The sequence below is a fragment of the Polyodon spathula genome, chromosome 26, assembly GCF_017654505.1.
Source record: "Polyodon spathula isolate WHYD16114869_AA chromosome 26, ASM1765450v1, whole genome shotgun sequence".
NCBI classification, from domain to species: domain Eukaryota; kingdom Metazoa; phylum Chordata; class Actinopteri; order Acipenseriformes; family Polyodontidae; genus Polyodon; species Polyodon spathula.
The window spans coordinates 15,960,327-15,982,555 of record NC_054559.1 but is presented as its reverse complement, the minus strand read 5'-3'; the positions used below and the strand labels follow the sequence as shown (position 1 = coordinate 15,982,555).

Sequence of the window (22,229 nt, the reverse complement as noted above, 5' to 3'; positions counted from 1 at the left end):
CCCAGTGTGTTACCTTACCAATACAGCACTGGGAAAGACAACGAAATGCCTACAAGAAAAAAACAAAATAAAAATTAAGATATTTATGAAATATATTATAATTATTTAGTTTTGGTAATGGAACAATTTGTTTAGAATATTACTGTCTGTGAAACTGCACTGTGTTTAAAAGAAGTATTTTATTTGTCAGTAATAAAATGTCTGAGTTGTGGCGCTCTCCTCTTCTTCTTGAGGTCGCTGGGATGATGTGTCTGATTCTTCACTGCTGGGGGGAGCATTTACTCTTTCAACAACGTGGGGCTGCTTTCTCATTCAATCATTTCTGTTTGTAGGTGATGAGAAGGCGCAGTATTCTTTGATACCTGTTTGAAGAACAAGCAAACAAAACGGTTAAAAGTTTTATTACATTTTGTATTAGACTGCTTTTAATATAATGGTTTGTTATTTTTTGTGTGTTTGAAGCGCAGGGATAAAAGGCGCTATAGAAATGTGAACTGAATTGAATTGCAGTACATTGTAATCTTGGCAATGGTCCCTACAGCACAGGCAGTAATGAGATACCAGGAAGCGTTGTATGTGAATTATCTGCATGTCCCAGTAAAGGACTAAAGAAAACAAACCAAAAGATCTCTGACACACACAAAAAAATAGAACCAGTAGATGTGTTATTAAAAAGACTTAATAAAAAACCCCAAACATTTTAAGTGTTAACTTTTAGGTTGAATTTCAGGGAAGGAAGGTGAGACTTCTTTTTATCTGTAATCCGATCTCTACCAGCACTTAGGGATCATGCGACCAGCCTTCAGGTCACAAAGGCTCCCAATCACGAGGCCGAGATATGCTTTCCTATCCACTCTTCCCCTTCAAGTAAATCATCGAGCCTGCGATAAATGGTGCTGGGCAGGGCAAACCAACCACTGTGCTTTGAACTGGCATTGGCATTTGTTTTTCTTACAGCTCACTGCAAGTGTACACATTTCTAGCACTTACTGTGAATTATACTTCTATAAGCAGCTGTGGCTGCAGAATCTGGCACTTCTGAGAAGAAAGACTTTCCTTCATCACAGCTCTTTCCTACAAAACCAGAATGGAGAAGTTACTTATTTCTTTCATCTTGGCTTTACGCTGGACGTCAAGCTTCAGACTGTAAAAACAAGATGACAGTGCGGTTTCATGGTGCAGATGGAGGCGTGCCACACTGATTCCCTGCACATTTCCAGGCCCTTAGTGATCCTTCATGCCTACCTATCCGGGGGTCCAAAGGCACTTTCCCAAGCAGAGGAATGTTCAGCTCCCTGCACATCTTCTCTGCACCCCCAGTGGTAGGAGGGAAGATCTGAGAATTAATCTGAAAAACAAAACAAAACAAATCACACAGCCTTATTTTTATTTTTAGTTTATATCAGATTCTAGCACTAAAAGCAACGTAAATGTTTTTAGTTCCTCAATATTAATTTTGTTGAAATCATGTACACCAATTATAATGGTGTTTAATAATAGTTTAAAGGGGGTAGAACCAAGCTTGCTCAACAGTTTGAACTCATTCTGGACGCTGTCTCTATATTGCTGCTGTCCAGCGGGCTTACTCTTTATAAAATCTGCTGGTCTCCACCAGCCTAGTAAAAGGCTAGACTCAGTACACATTTATGTGTGGGTGTAACAAACTGCCTGTCTTTACCAGGTGAAGCTGCCCACCGGAGAGATCTGTCTGCCCCCTCACCTTGCACTTGGGGCACACAAAGCCGCTCATGTTCTCAACCACTCCGATAATCTGCAGATTCACCTTCCGACAGAAAGCGATCTCTTTCCGGACATCCTGCAGGGAGACCTCCTGGACAAGAAGCAGAGGGTGCATTCACACTTGATTAGTTTGGAATGATTGTTTATAAGCCGAGTGCGGTTCAGTTTGGTTTGGAAGCGTATGGGAACGCTCCAAAAAGAATCCCGCCCCTTTCAGAGTTCGTTTTAAATCGAACCGAACTGTCGTTCTCAAGAGGTGGTCTCAGTCTGTCTGGGCAAAAGGAGAAGTCAGTTCGGAAAAATGTTGAAGTGAAAAAAGAACCGAATACTTTTGTAGTGAACCAAGTTCTTTTGCACTGAGGTGCGTAGAGTATGTGAAAACAAAAGGAACCTGGTTCTTTTCCTCCAGTCCGTTGAACTCATGTGAAAAGGCCCATAAAGAAATCTAGTGGAGCAGATTCCTGCCCAGACGGCAGGTAGCCCATCTCTCTTACCTGCGGGGTGGTGATGAGCACAGCCCCGTCGATATGCGTCCCGCTCAGGTACTGCACCACAGACAGGTGCTCGTCCGAGGTGCCGGGAGGGGTGTCCACGATCAGATAGTCCACTTCCCCCCAGTCCACATCTCTCAGGAACTGCTTGATCATGCCTGGTATGGAGAAAAAAAAAACACAAATAGAGAACTGTGCAGGAACAAACAATGCAGGTTGCTAACGGAAAAAATTAAATAGAGATTCGATTACATATTAAAGTATTCCTTTAAGATCAGGAAGTATTGTACAGTGTTCATAAAAAATAAACAAAGGTTATTTCCCCACCTAATCAGCTGACAATGCAAGAAAGGAATGTTTAATAAAAATATCTCTAAGAAATTGACCATAGGGGAATTATTTGGTACAGCAAGATAAAGGAACTGAAAGTAATGGTATCACTGTATGGGGGTGTGAACGTGGGGGTGCAGCAGAGATTGTGAGATTGTGGGATTTTTCAGGAACCAGGAACCCCAGGGGTACACTCCACAAGGGTGAAGTGAGAGAAGGGGGACACAATGATTCTTAGTACAGGACTCCACAGCTACGAGATTATGCTCTTCATGTAGCTTTTGTTGCAAGCAGAGAGACAGAAGCCCCAAGAGACAATGGCCCTTTATCAATGCAAATATATCACAGCAGCTAACACATGACTTACAAGAACTTCCTCAAATGAACGATAATCAGCACACAGTGAGAGGCTTTAAAGATCTGTCTTTGAGGGATGTAAGGGGTGGAAAGGTGCCCTCTCCAGTGACTCTAGGGTATTGCACTCACAATGAACGCACCAGGAGCAATCTGTATATTATTGGAAAAGAGTGGGGAACTTAAACAACTTCTGTGAAATACCATAATACAACATGCACTTTGTGTTGAACGGGAGTGTCTAAAAGCACCACTGAGAGAATGCAAGGACTGCAGAGTGTCTGAAAGCACCACTGAGAGAATGCAAGGACTGCAGAGTGTCTGAAAGCACCACTGAGAGAATGCAAGGACTGCAGAGTGTCTGAAAGCACCACTGAGAGAATGCAAGGACTGCAGAGTGTCTGAAAGCACCACTGAGAGAATGCAAGGACTGCAGAGTGTCTGAAAGCACCACTGAGAGAATGCAAGGACTGCGTACGAACCGTTCTTCTTGGGACCCCGCCAGACGACGGCATCATCTGGACTGCTCAGAAGAAAGCCGATGGACATCACTGCCAGATTTTCTTCTACGTACTGCGAAGACAGAGAAAAGCGTCACACTAGTGTAGCGTTACACCCCTAGCTCCAGATCTCTGTCTAGAACAACACACTTAGATTAGCTCGTGAGACTCTGGATCATTATATCTGTCTTGAACAGTACTCTCTTAGATTAGCTCGTGAGACTCTGGATCATTATATCTGTCTTGAACAGTACTCTCTTAGATTAGCTCGTGAGACTCTGGATCATTATATCTGTCTTGAACAGTACTCTCTTAGATTAGCTCGTGAGACTCTGGATCATTATATCTGTCTTGAACAGTACTCTCTTAGATTAGCTCGTGAGACTCTGGATCATTATATCTGTCTTGAACAGTACTCTCTTAGATTAGCTCGTGAGACTCTGGATCATTATATCTGTCTTGAACAGTACTCTCTTAGATTAGCTCGTGAGACTCTGGATCATTATATCTGTCTTGAACAGTACTCTCTTAGATTAGCTCGTGAGACTCTGGATCATTTTTAGACTGCCTGCTTGTTTAGAAAGGATGCTGAGATGTTAAAACCCTAAACAGAAGTGTTTCCATCCTTGCTTTATTATCATGTCCACGTTTCCAGAAGGAGCCCCTTGCATGGTAGGCTCAATGCCCCCACGTAGTGGAGGTCAGAGGTTATCAAGGTGGGTTGCAGGGGCTGGGGGGAGGGGGGGGGGTCACTCATCTTTGTGACGCACTTGAGAAGAAACACTGGACTAACTTTCCAGCTACTTTGTAACATGTACAAAATCTCCCTCCAGCATTCCAGCGCTAAGTGAGTTTGTGCAGCAAATACTCTTCATGGGTCTGGTGGTGTCACTGACACACTTATGGCTGAATTCCGACTTGCACACTTCCTGGAATGAAGTCGTGGGGCCTGATTCTCAAAGCTATTTACTACAAATTATATTTAGAGCAACAAACAAAACCCCGATTACAAACTGCGTAAGACTGCTTACTCTACAAGCCCCGAAATGAAAAGGTTTTTTGTCTGGTTTATTTTTTCACTTTCGAGAATGCAGCCCATGCCGTTTTGCTGTACTGTGCATGGGGTGGGGAAGGAAAGGCGTTCAAAGAATTCTTTTGACCATCGGATGTTTCCTATTGTATTGACAGACACCAGCTACCTAAGAGAAGAGGCAGTGTGTCATACTGTGAATTTACCTCCAGAAAATGCCCCCCCGTCCCCCCCAACAGTGACAGAATGATTTACAGTACAAATATCTTATCTTACCACGGGAGACCATCCAGAGCCACTCTGGTGAACCTGCAAGGTGGAGAATAAACAATGTTACAGGAGACGCACATGAATGTCACGCACACAGACAGACATGCAGGCAGGCAGGCAGACAGAGAGACAGCCAGACAGGCAGGCAGCTCTCCTGCCCATCTCTACACTGCTAGCAGTATCAGTACATGTACCCAAAGGTTTATTTCCTGAGCTGCATATTACCTGCTCTCCCTCCAGCCCCATGATCCTCGGTATTGACGGCCCACAGATGTCAACATCAAGCAGAGCAATCTGTTTAGAAAAATAAATAAAACATGAATAACTGGTTATTGATGGTGCATGAAGAGAAATGTAAAGAAGAAATCGAAGATGCTTTTGACTCTGGCAGAACCAGTGAACCGTGGATTGCCCTGCTGACCTAATCCCTCCCTACCTGGGCGGCGCTCTGCCAATTGTGCGCCGCCCCCTAGGAACCCCCGGTCACGGTCGGCTGTGACACAGCCTAGACTCGAACCTGCGATCTCCAGGCTATAGGGGGCAGATCCTGTACTCCAAGCGGAGCACCTTTACTGGATGAGCCACTCAGGAGCCCCACAAAGGGAATGTTTACTGACCCAGACGAGGGCACACTACAATCCTACTGTAACTGAGGACGCTTACAGTCTGGGCTTTACAGACTACAGCGTTGGCACAAGAGCAGGAGGCAGGAGAAGAGTTACAGCTAATGGAAATAGACATTTACTCCTCCTTGGAGGAAAAACACATGCAGCTCCTAAACTTGAACTATTGCTGTCCCGCGAAGAGGCTGGGAGGATTAACTGAACAGCACAGAGAATTCATTTACTTTTAGACTGTATTCTGTAACGACAGGCTTAACATTCTTCTGGCTTCTTGATAGGAACATTTTCTGAATGCATTTGCATGTTTTAATTCTATTTGAAGGCTTTTCTGAAGTCGACACGTTGCAGTGGCAGATCAGATCTTCCTGCATACACCTCAGCACCGCTCCCTGGCTGGTCTGTCTACTCCTCGATAAGGAAGCGAAACCTGGGCAGGATTTTCACAAGAAGCGCTTCATAGTTCAGTTTAGGTTTCGAGAACAAAACTAATGACCAAAAAAACATCACCTCAATGCAGACAAACTCGCTGCACCGATTAATGCCCGACCTGAGATGTTTGTCTAATAAATCGCCTTGATATCCTGGGACAGAAGTTACAAATGAGGCGTTGCTTCTGCATCACTGCATACAGCGCGTCACCCTGCCAACAATCCTTCCTCATACCCTTGTGCGTTAAACACTGCAGGCCCCGCAGTTGCAGCATCAGGTTTGGAAACTGCGTCTGGTTCTGCAATATCACAGTGCAATTTCTTTCTCTTGTACAAAGCTGTGTCTGCTGAACAGGAAGATCGGAGTGAGTTCATCCAAGGGGAATGTCTGGTTGTTTTTGAACTCCAGGGACTGTGGATGGTGAAAACAGCTCTGAACACGCCGGGCTGAGGCTCTCTTTGTTTTTTATTGCAGTGGTCGCGAAGCCAGCATATTTGATGTGTGCGCTCTGTACTTTAGTCTGGCCAGTAGAAGGTAAGATAGAGGGAAAGCAGTGGGAGGAATCAGAATGCAAGCCCAGATTGGGACAGTCTGAAACATGCTGACAGGAAGCTGCAAAGCAGCCCCTGCTAGTAGCATAGCGGGAAAGGGGTTCATTAGAAGAGGGGGTTGTGTGCACACAGCAATATTTGCCCTGATCTTAACCTTTTGCATAATTAGTGATGAACTGTAGTAAATGCAATCAAAAATCTGCTGATTCCGGTCACAGTAATTCAAACAGAATCTCAGAGTTTGCATATAAGAATAGTGCATGAGCACACCAGCATCTAAACTAATAAAACACACTGCGCAGGCATTGTGTTCCCTTGTACAATCACTTTCTATTCCTATAGATAAGCCTCACTTTCCATGTACTGTGGTCTTCTGAGAAGCGAGTATCTGTAATCAACAACCAGAAGCAAGTTGTATATTAGGGAAAACACAGATTATATAATGGTAGCCAAGTGCGTGGAATATCTGGGCAAGCAAACTCTTATCTGGATTCATTTAGAAATAGCTAAAGAATACAATTAATGTGATCAATGGCGTTTGTATTGTTCTGCACATGTGTTTCCAGAGGATACAAATGACCTGCCTTTGACCGCAGGACGAACAAAAATGTATGTGAGAGAGAGAGAAAGACAGAGCGAGAGAGAGAAAAAGAAAATGAATCCTGCGTGAGGCCTCGGGCACTGCAGAGTCACGGAGCCCGTCAGGGTCAGAGGAATGAAAGTGAGCCAAAGATGATGTTTGGACGCTCCCCTTTTAAAGAGACCCAATCCAGCACAGAGAGCAGAAACCTCGCACTGTGGAACGGGACGGTATAAACAGGGTGAGAGTTACACCAGGGGCTTCACTGAGCGAAGATGGAGAAGAACTAAGAGCAGCACATCAAGGAACTGCAGAACCAGCCTCGCTGGTGACTCCGTGACAATGAGAACCAGCCTCGCTGGTGACTCCGTGACAATGAGAACCAGCCTCGCTGGTGACTCCGTGACAGTGAGAACCAGCCTCGCTGGTGACTCCGTGACAGTGAGAACCAGCCTCGCTGGTGACTCCGTGACAGTGAGAACCAGCCTCGCTGGTGACTCCGTGACAGTGAGAACCAGCCTCGCTGGTGACTCCGTGACAGTGAGAACCAGCCTCGCTGGTGACTCCGTGACAGTGAGAACCAGCCTCGCTGGTGACTCCGTGACAGTGAGAACCAGCCTCGCTGGTGACTCCGTGACAGTGAGAACCAGCCTCGCTGGTGACTCCGTGACAGTGAGAACCAGCCTCGCTGGTGACTCCGTGACAGTGAGAACCAGCCTCGCTGGTGACTCCGTGACAGTGAGAACCAGCCTCGCTGGTGACTCTGTGACAGTGAGAACCAGCCTCGCTGGTGACTCGGTGACAGTGAGAACCAGCCTCGCTGGTGACTCGGTGAGAACCAGCCTCGCTGGTGAGAACCAGCCTCGCTGGTGACTCGGTGACAGTGAGAACCAGCCTCGCTGGTGACTCGGTGACAGTGAGAACCAGCCTCGCTGGTGACTCGGTGACAATGGGAGCCAGTCTAGGCTGTCCCTGTCACTGCACTATCCTCAGCAGGAAACAGGATGTTCTAATTCATGCCCACTTTCCTTTCTGTTAATACTTGATTAGAACTTTATCAAATCACTCATTAAGGCTGATGCATTATGAGCTAATCTGCAGCACTCAGGCTTGAGTTAATAATAATAATCATAACTGTGAATAAGATATGAAAATTCATCCGTTTCAAACCCTGTTGGCTCCATACATTTCAGTATTTCAGGGAGCCAATGAGGGTCACTTTTGAAACGAGACGGGCATCTAAAGACTTCCTGAGCACATGCGATTTCTATTAGTGTGTGCTGTGTTCGTAGCGTGGTCTTCAACTCCCCAGGGAAGTGGGCTGTCTGCAACTCGAGGAGCGACGTATTCAATTGTTCAAACCTCCTGAGTCAATGTCAGCGGTGGGTACTTTGATAATTAGCAAGCTGTAACAGAGCCAAACAAAACGATTGGATATCCCAAAATCAAAAGCAGATAAATCGTTTTCCCAGCACCGGATACTGCTTTGGGAATGAGAGATCCGCCATCAATCGGAATTCAGAAACCAGACCAAAGCCGAGGAAAAAGATTTACTGCAGACGACCTTCAGTGCTGCCTTGAAAAGCTGTCCCTTTTAAAACAGCAGAAGAACATTTTAAATATCAAACTAGTTAAACAGCTAAACAGTTTCTGCATAAAGTGTCTGGGAAGGTTTGCCTCATTCACAAAAGCAAACTCAGTTTCCCAAGAATATATACTGTACAATAATATAACGGAATAACACTACACAGCATTGCCATGAACATTCTGCACACATTGCTTCACTTAACACTGAATCATACATGTGTGCCTGTGACTAATAAACTAAAACGATTAAAAACATCATAATAATCGAAATGAGGAAGAAAAATGTAGTCCCATGTCTGTTGTCCATCCAAGTGAATTATTAGATTTAGATGATGAGACTATGAGGCAACTTTGTAACTGCATTACGCAGCATGTATTAAAATGAGTCACTGGTTTGGAGGAGGGGGAAGTGTTGAAACGAAATGAAAAGATTCTGGTTTAAAATCTGCTGCAGGAGCCCAGTGTGCAGTGATGCTTTACCTCTTTAGACTGGTCCCCTGCTAAGCCGTGGGCCAGGTGTGCGCTGAAGGTGCTCTTCCCCACTCCCCCCTTCCCTGAGAGAACCAGGACTTTGTGTTTCACAGCAGACATCTTCTGCTTTATCTCTTCTATTGCTGCAATGAATAATAAAGAGAGAAGGTATATTGAAGGTGCATGCTTCTTTAGCAGACAGCACACAGAAGCAGAACATTCAGATTCTCTGCCTTTTTCATGATGCAGACACAAAGCAGACACCACCAGTGCAGCTGAAAGAACGTTACAGCTGTGTCTTTATAGTTGAATAACATGGCATTTATCGTAATCCTTATTAATACTACTACTAAAAATACTACTAATAATAATTGTGCAATGCAATTCCAACTTGAAACAGTGTGCATTCTTACATAATATCTACGACTTGTATTTATTAAAAAGAATAAGCATACACATACACGCCAGGCAAGCTGAATTAGCACAGTCCGCTTGTTTTCAACAGGGATGAAGAAGAAAGATAAAAGAATACAATACCAGGGTCTGGTGCTTTGGGTGTCCCCGAGGCGCAGGCTGCTTGATTGGGACACCCCTGACACGCTGAGGTCTTCCCAGCCTGGGCACTGGCAGTGCCAGGACAGTCTGCATCGGGAAACAGTGAAGAACGTCACAGTACTGCCAAGCATTTTAACATACATGTTTGTATTGCATGTTTAAATAACATACACACAGTCGTATACTACAAACGTAAAACGTTAACATTCATACTGTATAAATCTAAACCCACAAACCCACTTTCAGTGAGAATCGCCACATACAGCGCGCTACTGCTGGCATTAGTGATTTTTAGCCAATAAATTAAGGCGATAATGAAAAAAAAATCATTATATATATTAAGTTCAGAGCAGTAAGGTATTAATTAGAAATCGAGGTTAAATATCTGTTTTTTCGTGCAGCAGTTTGAGGCGAATGATTTTTCTAGTCATCCTCGTCTAACTGTATGCTGTTTTCTTGTAATAAAGCACGATGCCCTGGGCAGGACTCGGGTGCCTCCAGATCCACAGTTCTGGTGTAAAATCGGGTTCCAGTGTTAAGACGTGCACATGCCGCACACTCACCTTCAGGAGCGTCACTCGGTACGTCTGCCATTCCGAAACAGTCTGAGGCAAGGCAGACGGGTGCGCATAGGAAATAGTTTCGAGTCGACTCTGGAACAATGGTTCCGCTTGTTAAAATTACTAAGCGGACAGAGCCCAGCGTCCATAGCAACCGAGGAGCAGGAGCGCCCGCCCCTGCAGCCAGACCCTGTGCGCACGGTGCAGTGCAAACGGAGCTGCAGCGCCGAGCACACAGGCACGAAATCAAATAAAACGCGTCAAATCACCGATTACCTGAACCACTCATTGCACCCGCAAACAATGCACAGCGACGAACGGTTACATACATTCTTATTATAGTTTAATAATAATAATAATAATAATAATAATAATGTTGAAGGGAGGATACAATTTCTGTACGCATACACTCTCAGTGTTAAAAGTATTTTTTTTTAATGTATTTATCTATTTTACTATATTCAGTCATGGCTATAGCGATATTATCTACCTGACCTGTGGTTTTGCCAGATGTAGTCCGTGACAGTTAACCGCGGTGACAGACAGCTTCACTGACGACTACAGCCTTATGATGACAGAGCGGCGGTCATATAACTTCACAGTTTGGTTTTAAAAAAGAAAAGTGTAACAGTCCACCGCACAGGAGGTCCTGAGGACCTGAGGTCCAGTATGGAATATCTGGGTTCAACGAGCTCTGCTGCTTACTTTCACACGGCTCCCCAAAGACCCAGACACCCGATCAACGAAACCACCATGCGAGACAGCTACAGGAGCTACCGCCCGCCACAGCACCACTCCCTGGTCTACAGCCACAAGGTTCCGTGGGGCGGCTGCGTGGAATCCGGCGGAGACCTCCCCATGTTGAACACAGCCCGTAGTTTTAGTCATCACACTCCCGAAGACTGGTTCCGGTCCAACCGGGCCCACTACCAGCAGTCGGACGCATGCAGGCGCAACGCTGAGAAACTGTGGGTCGACACCTCGCAGATGATCCAAAGCAAAGAGCAGCTCACCCGACGGGCTCAGGCGGAGACGGACCAGAGGCTCGGGGTGCGGATCGACGACATCGCCCACTGGAGCTCGGAGCTGAACTTTGAGCTGGAGCAGATGAGCAAGGAAAGCGAGCTCCTGCAGCATCTGAAGAGACGACTGTGCAGAGCACTGCAGGAGATCGAGGGGCCGCTACAAGTAAAAACAAAAAGAAAAAAAAAATTCTATTTTAATAATATATATATATATATATATATATATATATATATATATATATATATATATATATATATATATATATATATAGTTCTGGAATTCCTTACGTACAGTATATGATTATGCAGTCTATTATGTTCTGTGTGTGGTATTCCTAATCCTTTATAAAAGTCTTTATGAGCAGTAATCCCAATCCATTGTAGAATTCCTTACATGAGGCATATCCAACTCATTATAAAACTGTGCTTGAAGAACCATTCCCATTGTATTGTGTTGAAAATACCAGTTTTACATCCAGCAGATCTATGTCTGTGAAGAATAGCTTTCTTGCATGATGGATCAAAGCTGTTCTTTCATATCTGTGCTTGTGTATCCCAGGCCAGCCCTGCTTCCCTAAAGCTTTGTGTTTCACCTTCTATTCCAGATGGCCCAGGAATGCTTGTTCCACCGGCAGAAGAGGATGGGCATTGATCTGGTTAAAGACCTGGTGGAGAAGGAGCTGGTTGAGGTGTGTATGTTGTAGTGCTGACATTTGGCAAGGTGCCACACAGCTCACCTCACCGCATGTTCCATTAGCTCACAAGAACAACAGAGCAAGAACACCTTGTGTAAATATGAGCAGACTAGCCACATACAGGAAAGCTGCTGCAACTCAATGCATGCCCAGCATGAAGCATGGAGAAGTCTCCCCACCCAGCCCAGTCCAGCATCCCTAATCACACAGGGGTCACACCTCACCCAGCCCAGTCCAGCATCCCTAATCACACAGGGGTCACACCTCACCCAGCCCAGTCCAGCATCCCTAATCACACAGGGGTCACACCTCACCCAGCCCAGTCCAGCATCCCTAATCACACAGGGGTCACACCTCACCCAGTCCATGCGTTCAGCACATTCAGCATGTGAAGCTCCCCTTGTTCTGCGGAGCGCGTTCAGCATGTGAGGCTCCCCTCGCTCCAGGGAGCGCGTTCAGCATGTTTTCCTGCAGAAGTCACCCCGTAAACTTTGACTGTGCATTTGGTGACAGTCTTTTCTGTTTTTCTTTATAGGAAGTTATTGGGATTAAATCGAGTCGGGAGCAGATCAGGAGGTTTATAGACACATCTGCAAAGCAGCTGGAGTAAGTAGCCTAGTTACCAACTGTAGCTACCTGCAGCCACAGGGGCAACACGCTAGATGACAACATGAGAAAGTTTATTATGTTTGATGCTTATGACATATTTTACCATGCTGTTACACATGAGAGACCTCAGAACTTCCATCCACCAATCAGGAGGTGCCATTTGCAGGACACTACCACTTGGTTGAATGTCTAGCTTTTAAAACAAATAAACAACCAAAAGCACAAAATTAAAAAAAAAAAAAAAAATAGCAATTTCAAGATTTTAAAGTTTTACAGTAACAATAAAGACACGTTTACTAGCGTCCAATGGCAATAATGAACCCTGGCTAGTGGCCATTGCCTCGCCAGCGCAGTAGCCAACGCTAGTTAGGATTCTACTGCTTCATTAATTCAATGTAATTCAAACAATTACCACTCTCCCGAGACAGGCCTTGCTCCCGGTCTGCGTCTTTCCAGCCTGGTCTCTTAGGGTTGCCACTGCTATCTCCAAGGATCTCCAAGTAACTGAAAAATAATAATGAAAAAAAAACCAAAACATTCCAGTTTGTTACATTGGAATATTTTGCTCATTCCAAATGGGGTTATGTAAGTGTCTGCAAACGAAATGCAGACAGCCTAGGATATAATGCTAAGGGCCTCTTTAATTAAGGGGTACAGCAAATGAAGAAATCAAGTCTGTGTTTGTGTGTGGCAGGGCTAACCGCAGTGCTCAGCACGGCCTGCAGAGGGACCTCTCTGATAAACAGATGGCCTATCAGATCGATGCCAGGTGTCACAGACTCCGGAGTGCCACTGCTGGCATCAACTACTTCCCTGGAGTGGACAGGATGGATCTGAGGTGAGTGAGTGTGTGTGTGTAACGCAAGCATGGGGCAGAGGGAGAGTGGAGCGCAGGCATGGGGCAGAGGGAGCGTGGCGCACAAGCTTGGGGCAGAGGGAGCGCAAGCTTGGGGCAGAGGGAGAGTGGAGCGCAAGCATGGGGCAGAGGGAGCGTGGCGCACACATTGTAAAGGGGCAAGGGGGTATCCTCCTTCAGACCTTGCTTGGAAAATAAAGGAGTCATGTAAATGCTTGCCGCTGGTTGGGATGAGTCACAGTAGAGTGCTCGAAATGAAATCACTATTCTAGCACTTGGATAAATATTCCTTACTCATCATGCACTTTCCTGAGCATCTCATTCAACGCGTTTGTAAAGCAACTGGCAACAAACAGTGGAACTGAAAGCAATCATGAGCTGAGAGAGCATGGCAAGTCTCTCTGCATGGCATTTACATTATACAAGCATCTCAGTATGATCAGACTCTCTGCATGGCATTTACATTATACAAGCATCTCAGTATGATCAGACTCTCTGCATGGCATTTACATTATACAAGCATCTCAGTATGATCAGACTCTCTGCATGGCATTTACATTATACAAGCATCTCAGTATGATCAGACTCTCTGCATGGCATTTACATTATACAAGCATCTCAGTATGATCAGACTCTCTGCATGGCATTTACATTATACAAGCATCCTTATGCACTTGCTTTGCTTTCTATTGTAAAATAAATTCTTGCTGCTCCCCCTGGGCTTTGCAGCTCTGACTAACAATAGCTGTGTTCACACCGATAGCCAGGCCACTTGCACAGCAGATGGCAGTATGCTGATGCTGAATCCACTGCCGCGCTAAACGGGATTCAAATGAAAACAGGAAAGACACGCTGATAGGGGAAGCTTGGCCACCCCAGTACCTGTTGGTCTGCTCTTGTATTTGTATAACAATGCAGCTTTGTTAAGAAGTTGCTGAAGGGATTGCAGCTGCATGGAGGTCTGCACAGGCAGCCTCAGGGCTCTGCAGATAGTAGTTCATTTGGAAGTGCTGAGTTAGCTGTGAAGGGGTGTGGTCGCTGGAGGGGGCTTGCTGTGGAGGGGTCTGTTGTGCTTCCTCCCCACCCCCTCCGTATGCAGCAAAAGTTCTTTTTAGTTTTCCTCATGCTTTTCTCAAGGTTGTGCTTTGCATTGATCTCAGTTTGCCATGTTTTTATTAATATGCTTTACCGTACCTCTCTGGGCTTTACAATGCTTACCTATGCTTCCCCAGGCTTTCACTGCGCTCTATTACACTTTGAATATATAGGATCTCACTTGAGAACAATTTGAGTTTAAACAGAGCTACCTTGAGCTTGCAGACCCAACACGCTGCTGTTGAATACAAAGCAACAGACACTGGGAAAAAGACACAGGAGCTCATCTTGATTCTCCAGTATTGCTATCGATCTTGACTGAAGGATGAGCTCCCATGAGAAGGTTTGAATAACTGTGTAAGTTTTGAAACCTTGCAGTGTAGCTGGTTCACAAGTCTGTGTGCCTGTCTGTCTACCTGCCTGCCTGCCTGCCTGCCTGTCTGTCAGTGGGTATGCACAAAACACAAAGCATGTTTGCTATCACCTTGCAGTGGTTAGCTGGCATTGTGTAGCTTTGCTATGCATGGTGGTTGCAACGTATATGCAAATTGCTTGGGTGGGAAGGGAGGTGGAGGGAGGGAGGGAGGGAGGGAGGGAGGGAGGGAGGGAGGGGAGGTGGAGGGAGGGCTACGGGGTGAGGTGACTGACATGGGAACAGGTGCTGTATAACCTGTTTGTAGAAATTACTATTAAGTTGAGTTTGTTAAAGGATAAAGTATACACACATATCATGTTAATCATCATGTTAATGTATTCAATTAAATAATAGTACATGTTAAATACATTTGGGGAAAAAAATGTATCTACTGTATCTATCTGTCTATTATAGATAAAGATATAGATATTCTATCTGAAGGGTCTGTTAGTATAAGGTGTGGGTGGGAGAGGAAGAGAGAGGGAGAGCTGAGCTAGCAGGTATGTTCGAAGCTGGCAGATGATCCTGCTGCCTGTTTTTTCATCAAGACTGCGAGACTGCGAGACAGCGAGACAGCTCCAAGTACCATAAAAAACCCACATCTGAACAATATATCTTACTGGAAAATGTACAAGATTGCAGACCTGATTCAAAAAACGGGATCAAACTTGGATCAGGAGGCTATAAAGTTTTCTAAGCGCCACGTAAATGCTATTATCACACGTGAGAAATCAATCAATCACTGTTAACGATCTTATCCTGGGCACGTGACAGACATGTAGTTCCTGCGTACAGTCTCTGTTTTAGTGATTAATAATAAGTTGCACATTGTGTGTCGGGTGTCTCTGGTTCATTTAAACAGTGTGAACAGCACAGCAACAGGCACCCTATGCACCGTGTATTAACTTATTATATTTATAGGTGCTGTTGCTGCTGTTCTCAAACCCTCCTCTTGTTACGCTCCAGCATTTCTCTCCCGGAGTCCTGGGCAAAGTGTTCGGACAACAACATCCTGCGATCCCAGAGAGAGCACTCCGTGTCAGCAAGGCTGCGGGGCGAGGCAGAGCGAGCCATGGAACTGGCCTCCAGACACATGTGGAGCCAGTACAACACAGTCAACGTGGCCTTCGCCAACCGCATCCATGAGATTGCCAGCGCCAAGAGCAAGCTGAAGACCCACTTAGACCAGGTGAGAGAGGCGGTGAGCGCAGGGGCACAGCAGCGCAGCGCAGTGCAGCCCTCGCTGTGCAGGGACCGGAGGGGTCACTGTATCTAAAAGGAGATCGATGGTCATGAGGAGGCAGGTTCTGATGGCGTTGCAGCCCAGGGGACCAGCGATGGGTAAATTCACACAGCTATGAGTAAATTCACACAGCCTGGTGTTCTGTACAGGGTTCTGGTCTGTTCTGATAAATCAATGTTTAACACACACCTTCAGTTCCATGGCAACTCCCATATAGTCTCCTAGTATATTAAAGAAATACTACCACATTCTAGCAGTGTGATTCTATAGTGAACTCTACCAGAGAATACTATAGCATTGCTTTTAATGCATGGGTTAGCCTCTGTCCTCTGTCTTCCCTTATAATAACTTACCGTGTTGGATTTGCACGGTAATTTAGCAGTTACACCCCCATGTTTATAGTGTGTATTTACCGAAGTTTAACATATATTTAATTATGCTTTCACCATGCTTTATTACAGATTGCTATGTTATTGCAATGGTACTACTGTATCAGGGTGTTTCAGATGTGTTTCTGTGTGAATCGTGTTCCTCTTTGATAGAGCTTGTCAGTATTTGAGTTGGCACGGCTTCCTGATGCAAGCAGACAGTGTGTTTGCATAACTAAGCAGCCATAAATAACCGGCAGAGGGAGGGGTGAAAATGTCCATTGTTCAAGTGAAAGAACCTCCATGAGAATGAAAAGAGAGAGCCCCTCATTCCCTCTGACTGGATCAGAAGAGAGTCATGACAGATCCTGCCACAGCAAGTGAGAGAATCATGTTCTTTACTAGAATGCCTACTCAATGGGACTAGAAGAATAGGTTAAGAAGAATGGGGCAGTGGGTGTTTCAATGCATTAAGAAATTCTATGAGCAGCTCAAAAGGGTGATGCAGAATGAGGTTTGTTATTCTCAGTTACAGGACACAAAAAGACTTGGTTTCTAAGCTCTTCAGTGCTTTGCATTGGTCATGCTTGTGGAGGGAGGAGTATCCCTCCTGAAAGGCGATTGTCTGCAGAACTGGACTGACAGCATATCTTCATGCCAAATGTGATCTGGATCACATGACGTGATGGAGGTGCCTTGCTCGCTTCTGATATAGAGAGGAAACCTAGTATATTCAATGATGCTGGTTTTTACCTGATAATCAAGAACCGAGCTGTATTTCTTGTTGAAGGGGCACGGAATATAATGAGCAGCCTCCGTGCCATGAAAGTGCATGTGAGCCCTGACCCCATGACCCCTGACCCCCTGATCTCTGGTGCTTTGTGTCTTTCAGACTGTCCAGCAGATCTTCCAGACAGAGAGGACCATCTCCCAAATCGAGAGGGCCCTCCGAGAGAAAGAAGGCCCCCTGAAGCTGGCTCAGACGAGAATGGAAGAGAGGACAAGGAGACCCAATTTTGAACTGTGCCGTGACCCCCCGCATCTGAAGTAATCAACAGAAATGTTTGGCTTGTATCGGCCTTGACGGGCTGAGCGGCCTTTGCCTGTTCCCAAACTCTTATGTTCTTGTGTTCTTCATCCGTGCGGAGCACTCCCTGGTAGCCCCCCAGGCTGGCTGACTGGTTTGTGTTTCCCGTCCTTTCCCCCAGGCTGGTGGAGGAGATCCACAGTCTCCAGGACACGGTTAGGACTCTGAGGCTGGGCTTGACAGAGGCGCGGAGGACCCTGCAGGATCTGGTGAATACCAAGTCCCTGCTGGAGAGCGACCTGTCCAGGAAGGCTCACTCCCTCTTCATCGACCAGGAGCTGTGCATGGGATTGCGCAGGATCTACCCCAGCACCCCCAGGCTGCTGGGGTACACCTAACCCCCCTACACACCTTCCCCACCTCTCACAGCACCCCCAGGCTGCTGGGGTACACCTGACCCCCCCACCCTGCACACCTTCCCCACCTCCCAACACCCCCTCCTCCTCTCATCATCTCACTGTGCAGAACAGCAGCACCTAATAACATGCAACTTTAAAGCTCGTGCCTGCACAGTATTAAAACTCAGAAAGCTGCTGTAGATTCAGGCTGGGCTCAGTGTGTGTGAGTCCCGTCCGGCAGAGCAGGATCTGGTGTTTGATTTCACTCGGAGCAGCTCGATAAGGAGATGCTTTATTTATATATAATATATATATATATATAATATATATATATATATATATATATACCGCTTATATATATATATATATATATATATATATATATACTGCGTTTCCTATGCAAACATAGTCAAGAAAAGCAGGTTACACCCACGATTTATTGGGCAATTAAAGGAACTATACGTTCAGTTGCTGGGTGTAAAGAGGAACTTGGCTCTTGGCTCGGTCGTGGGAACGGAGGACGCCCTCTGAACCTTCAGTTCTCCAGAGCAGTGTGGGGAATAGCTGTGGTGAGGGAACATAACTGGACAGATAGCAGGGCACGCTAACTATTAAAATCACTGGTATACCACTGCACACTTTTATAAGGGGACTCGGCTCTTTTCCTCCTTGACCCCTCTGGACCGTGTTCAATCAAGCTGCTCCTTCTTCTCATTCACTTGCATTGAAAAGAGCTAATCTTTTCTTCAGAGAAGCTGCAGATCCATTCTGCTGGGTGTAATTCATTCATTTCTAAAATCTGCAAAACAGAAGTTCCGACCATGATGGCATTTTTCATCCCCTCTCGAATTGCATTTGCTACGTTTTGCTTGCTTTTTTTTTTCTTTGTTAGTTTGTGTCCCAGAAGATCACGGGACCCCCGAGCTCACAGCCAGGTCGTTACCATCTCGAGTCTCGTGATGCTTGAGTATCATTTCTTACTGTTCTTTTTCACACAGTGGAACAGGTCGTTTTGCTCCCATGAATGCAAGCCCGTCATGCTTGTTTAATAGGAAGCCCACGGAGCACATGACCTTCAGGGATTCCATTGGCTCTCCTGACCGGTATCACTGCAGGGCTCCGTGGTAAAAACTAAAAGACTGATTTTTTTTTAATTGCACGTGGCTTTTATTAGTTTTGAATTGGGTTAAAATGCCAATGAAAATACACTCTTTGTAATTGAGCTAAGTGTTTTAGCCTGGGAAGGAAAGTGTGTGTCAACAAACTGACTAGAAGACACGCACAGCCTCCCCTGATATGCCCTGACCCACAGCCCTTATAAAACCTTCCTATAGTAAAAACAAAGCAAGGTGTAATCAAGCACTGCGAAGGCATTGTAAAGCAAAGGGAGGCGTTGTTTTGCATTTCATCTCCAGCAAATAATATTCAAATATCTGTTTTCTTTTGTTTAGTTATCGTTATTTACTTTAAAGTCGCTTTGAAGAAAGCTCTTGTTGTGTATGTGTATGTGTGTGCGTGTGTGTGTGCGTGTGCGTGTGTGCGTGTGTGTGCGTGTGCGCTTGTGCACGTGTGTTTGGACTTTGCATTCCTAACTAATCTCATTTGTGTGTTTCAAGAATCTTCTGCTTATCACACGAACAGAACCCTCATTCGTTCCACTCAGACCTGAGAAGAATAGTACAGCGATGAGGAGGAGCAGCGAGTCTGGTCTGCTCCCAGTTACTCAGCCACGCTTGTGTTTTTTGGGGTTTTTTTTTGCAATGTGCCCTCCCCCTTCGAGGCTCTTTCTGTCCAGAGAGTCTGTTTTGGAGGCAGCAATGCAAATGGGAGCCCCTAGGCGTTTTCCTTTTGTCTATGCAAATCCAGGACACATCTGACTGCGGACGAGGCTTGCTTCAGTTTGTGCAACAGATTTGAGAGACAACCTGGAACTAAAAGACAGTGAGCCCCATTGTGGACACTCCTGCAATGATAAGACGGGACCTTTTTGTCACTGTAACCCCACTGTCTGTAACTGCACCTCCTTCAGAGTTCCTCTTCACTCTTAAATCACCCTGCAGATACTGCATGGCTCTACCACAGAGATATTGAAATTCAGTAAAGAGCAACACAACCTAATGAGAGACAATAAGCGATCCAGACCACTGGAAAAGTCTCATAAAGTAAAGACTCTACAGACATCCCAACTGGGAGGGGGCAGAGTCCTGGGTGATGACACGGGGTCACAGAACAGCCATCTCAAAGGGGCTGTATAACATTCCAGTGCTACACGGTTCAGCTTTTTCACGTTTGATTTTACTTGCAGGTCAAATTGAATTTAGTGGCAGTAGAGCACGGTTTAGCAAAGCCTCACACGCTGGGTGATAATCTCCAATCTCAGCATGGTGGTAATTGCCTGCAATTTCAGCTAGCTGTAGCAATGCAGTTACATAACAGCTGTGCCTGTCTCCACAGGACTGCCCGAGAGAATGTGTCACAGCAGGGCTACAGGAAAACTGGGAGTAAGAGCCCTGTCATAATCCCTCGGGACTCTCTCTCTGTTCACGCTCTTCCAGACCTGTGAGACACAACCCCAGCGACACTTCCACACCGATGTTAGTACCACGAGACTCCAACATGCGGAGCAGCTTGTCTTTGCTTTTCCAACTTTTAGGAATTTCTAACATCCTTGTTCCTTGCAGCAGGGCATCTTTTTGCTTGGATTTGTAAGGGGTAATGGACATGTCTAGACTGCTTAATCCTCAGTCACCAAAACAAAAACACATGCAGCCTTTCAAAGCAACACTGCACACAACAAAGAACCTAATGAAAATGCAATTGCATGCGTGGAATCAAAGCCAAACAGCCTTCGCAATCACAGAGGGTTTGTTATGGAACCACAAAGGGGAGCCTAGTCGACTAAACTTGAAGATGAACCCCAGGAAATGCACTGTGTGTTCAGGGATTCTTTTGTGCAAAGCTATAGAGCCACTCCCTTGGAAAAAGTTTCCCATAGTAAAAGCCTAAAAAAGTGTAATACAGCATAGTGAAAGTATTGTAAAGCCCACACACTTTTAACAAGTCAAACCCCTTATAAAAAAGTGTTTAAAGACTGCTAAAATCATAGCAAACTGTAGTAAAGCACTGGCAGGCATGGAGAACCATTGGGAGCAATGGTAAAGCCTAGTAAAAACCATGGTTCTCCACAGGGATAAGCTAAATAAATGCATAGTATAACCATGGGGAAAGCAAGGTTCAATACAAAACCACGTGCAGAGTCACCATGGTAAACTTTAATGCATAGCCGATTTATTTTATTTAGTATAGAAGAAAGGCTGCTGGTCAAACTGAAGCAACAAGAGGGCACTTCACTCATCAGTGTCTGCAGCAAATAAATTAGCTCCAAAAAACATCTGCCTGCAACTCTGGCACGAGACACAGAGAGGCTGCCGAGGACATCAGGCACATGGAGAGGGAGAAGACGAGAATGAAAACGGGCTTTTCAATGATTCAGACAACAGGGTGAGGCTCCCCTGGCACAGAGCTGCGGCCGTGGAAACAGAGCAGGAACAGAACGGGGAGCAATTCCACTGCCTCTGCGGAGTGTGGGTTTGTGTATCGACACTCAGTGAGGAAATGCACAAAAACAAAGCAGAGAGACCGTGTGAGAGGGGTGATGTCTGGAAGGGATTGAACCCTGTAGCCCTGCTGAGCGGGGCAGCTGGGCCTGATTAACAGCTTCCTTTCAGAGTAAATGACCAGGGATCATCTTTCTGCTATTGGCCTCTCTCTCTCTCTCTCCCTCTCTCTCCCTCTCTCTCTCTGAATCCTCTTTTTTCATTTCTTCCTAACATAAAACAGAGCTTCGGTGGCTTCTAGAATTACTGCAGAAATAATTTTGAACCCCCCTGAACCCTGCACCATGGAATTAGAATAATTTCATTTCCAAACAGCTGGATGATTAGGAGAACTGTATTAGCCAAGCGTCTGGGTCATTAAACCCATTCCTCAGTACTGTCAGCGAGTGAGTGTGTGTGTGTGTCTCTGTGTGTGTGTGTCTTTGTGCGTGTGTCTCTGCATGCGTGTGCGTGTGCCCTGTCTTGCTCCCTCATACTGTTCTGTGTCGAAATGCTTGCACCTCAAATCTTACTGGCCCAGCATCATGACATTGGCCGGTATGAGCTGCAAGCATCTGAAAGGCTAAATAAATAAACAGAAACACGTAGTCTATTTGTGCTGTAGCTGCAGCTTGCAGGATTGTTCACACATTTCTCAAAAAAGTCTGCCCCCCCCCTTTCTCCAGCAGAATAACAATCTTAAATTCCACACCACACCCCCGGGTTACATTGTGACCTCACTCGCACAGAAGGAATAGGGGGAGGGGAGAGAGAGAGAGAGAGAGAGAGAGAGAGAGAGAGAGAGAGAGAGAGAGAGAGAGAGAGAGAGAG

At 45.7% G+C, this 22,229-nt stretch overlaps 2 protein-coding genes across 2 annotated transcripts; one reads left to right on the top strand and one right to left on the bottom strand.

Moving 5' to 3' along the window:
- Positions 1 to 160: 160 nt before the first annotated feature.
- Positions 161 to 10,181, bottom strand: LOC121301009 (cytosolic Fe-S cluster assembly factor nubp1-like). Its single transcript, XM_041230078.1, has 11 exons — positions 10,075 to 10,181; positions 9,494 to 9,598; positions 8,966 to 9,099; positions 4,941 to 5,009; positions 4,722 to 4,754; positions 3,398 to 3,488; positions 2,235 to 2,389; positions 1,721 to 1,831; positions 1,246 to 1,348; positions 991 to 1,074; positions 161 to 362 (listed from the first exon to the last, which is right to left on the bottom strand). Exons 1-11 carry the CDS (start codon positions 10,103 to 10,105, stop codon positions 313 to 315), a joined length of 966 nt encoding a protein of 321 aa, XP_041086012.1. The 5' UTR covers positions 10,106 to 10,181; the 3' UTR covers positions 161 to 312.
- A 287-nt stretch (positions 10,182 to 10,468) lies between these two features.
- Positions 10,469 to 17,802, top strand: LOC121300502 (tektin-3-like). Its single transcript, XM_041229072.1, has 7 exons — positions 10,469 to 11,259; positions 11,702 to 11,785; positions 12,327 to 12,397; positions 13,095 to 13,238; positions 15,733 to 15,955; positions 17,270 to 17,424; positions 17,586 to 17,802. Exons 1-7 carry the CDS (start codon positions 10,741 to 10,743, stop codon positions 17,800 to 17,802), a joined length of 1,413 nt encoding a protein of 470 aa, XP_041085006.1. The 5' UTR covers positions 10,469 to 10,740.
- Positions 17,803 to 22,229: the final 4,427 nt, after the last annotated feature.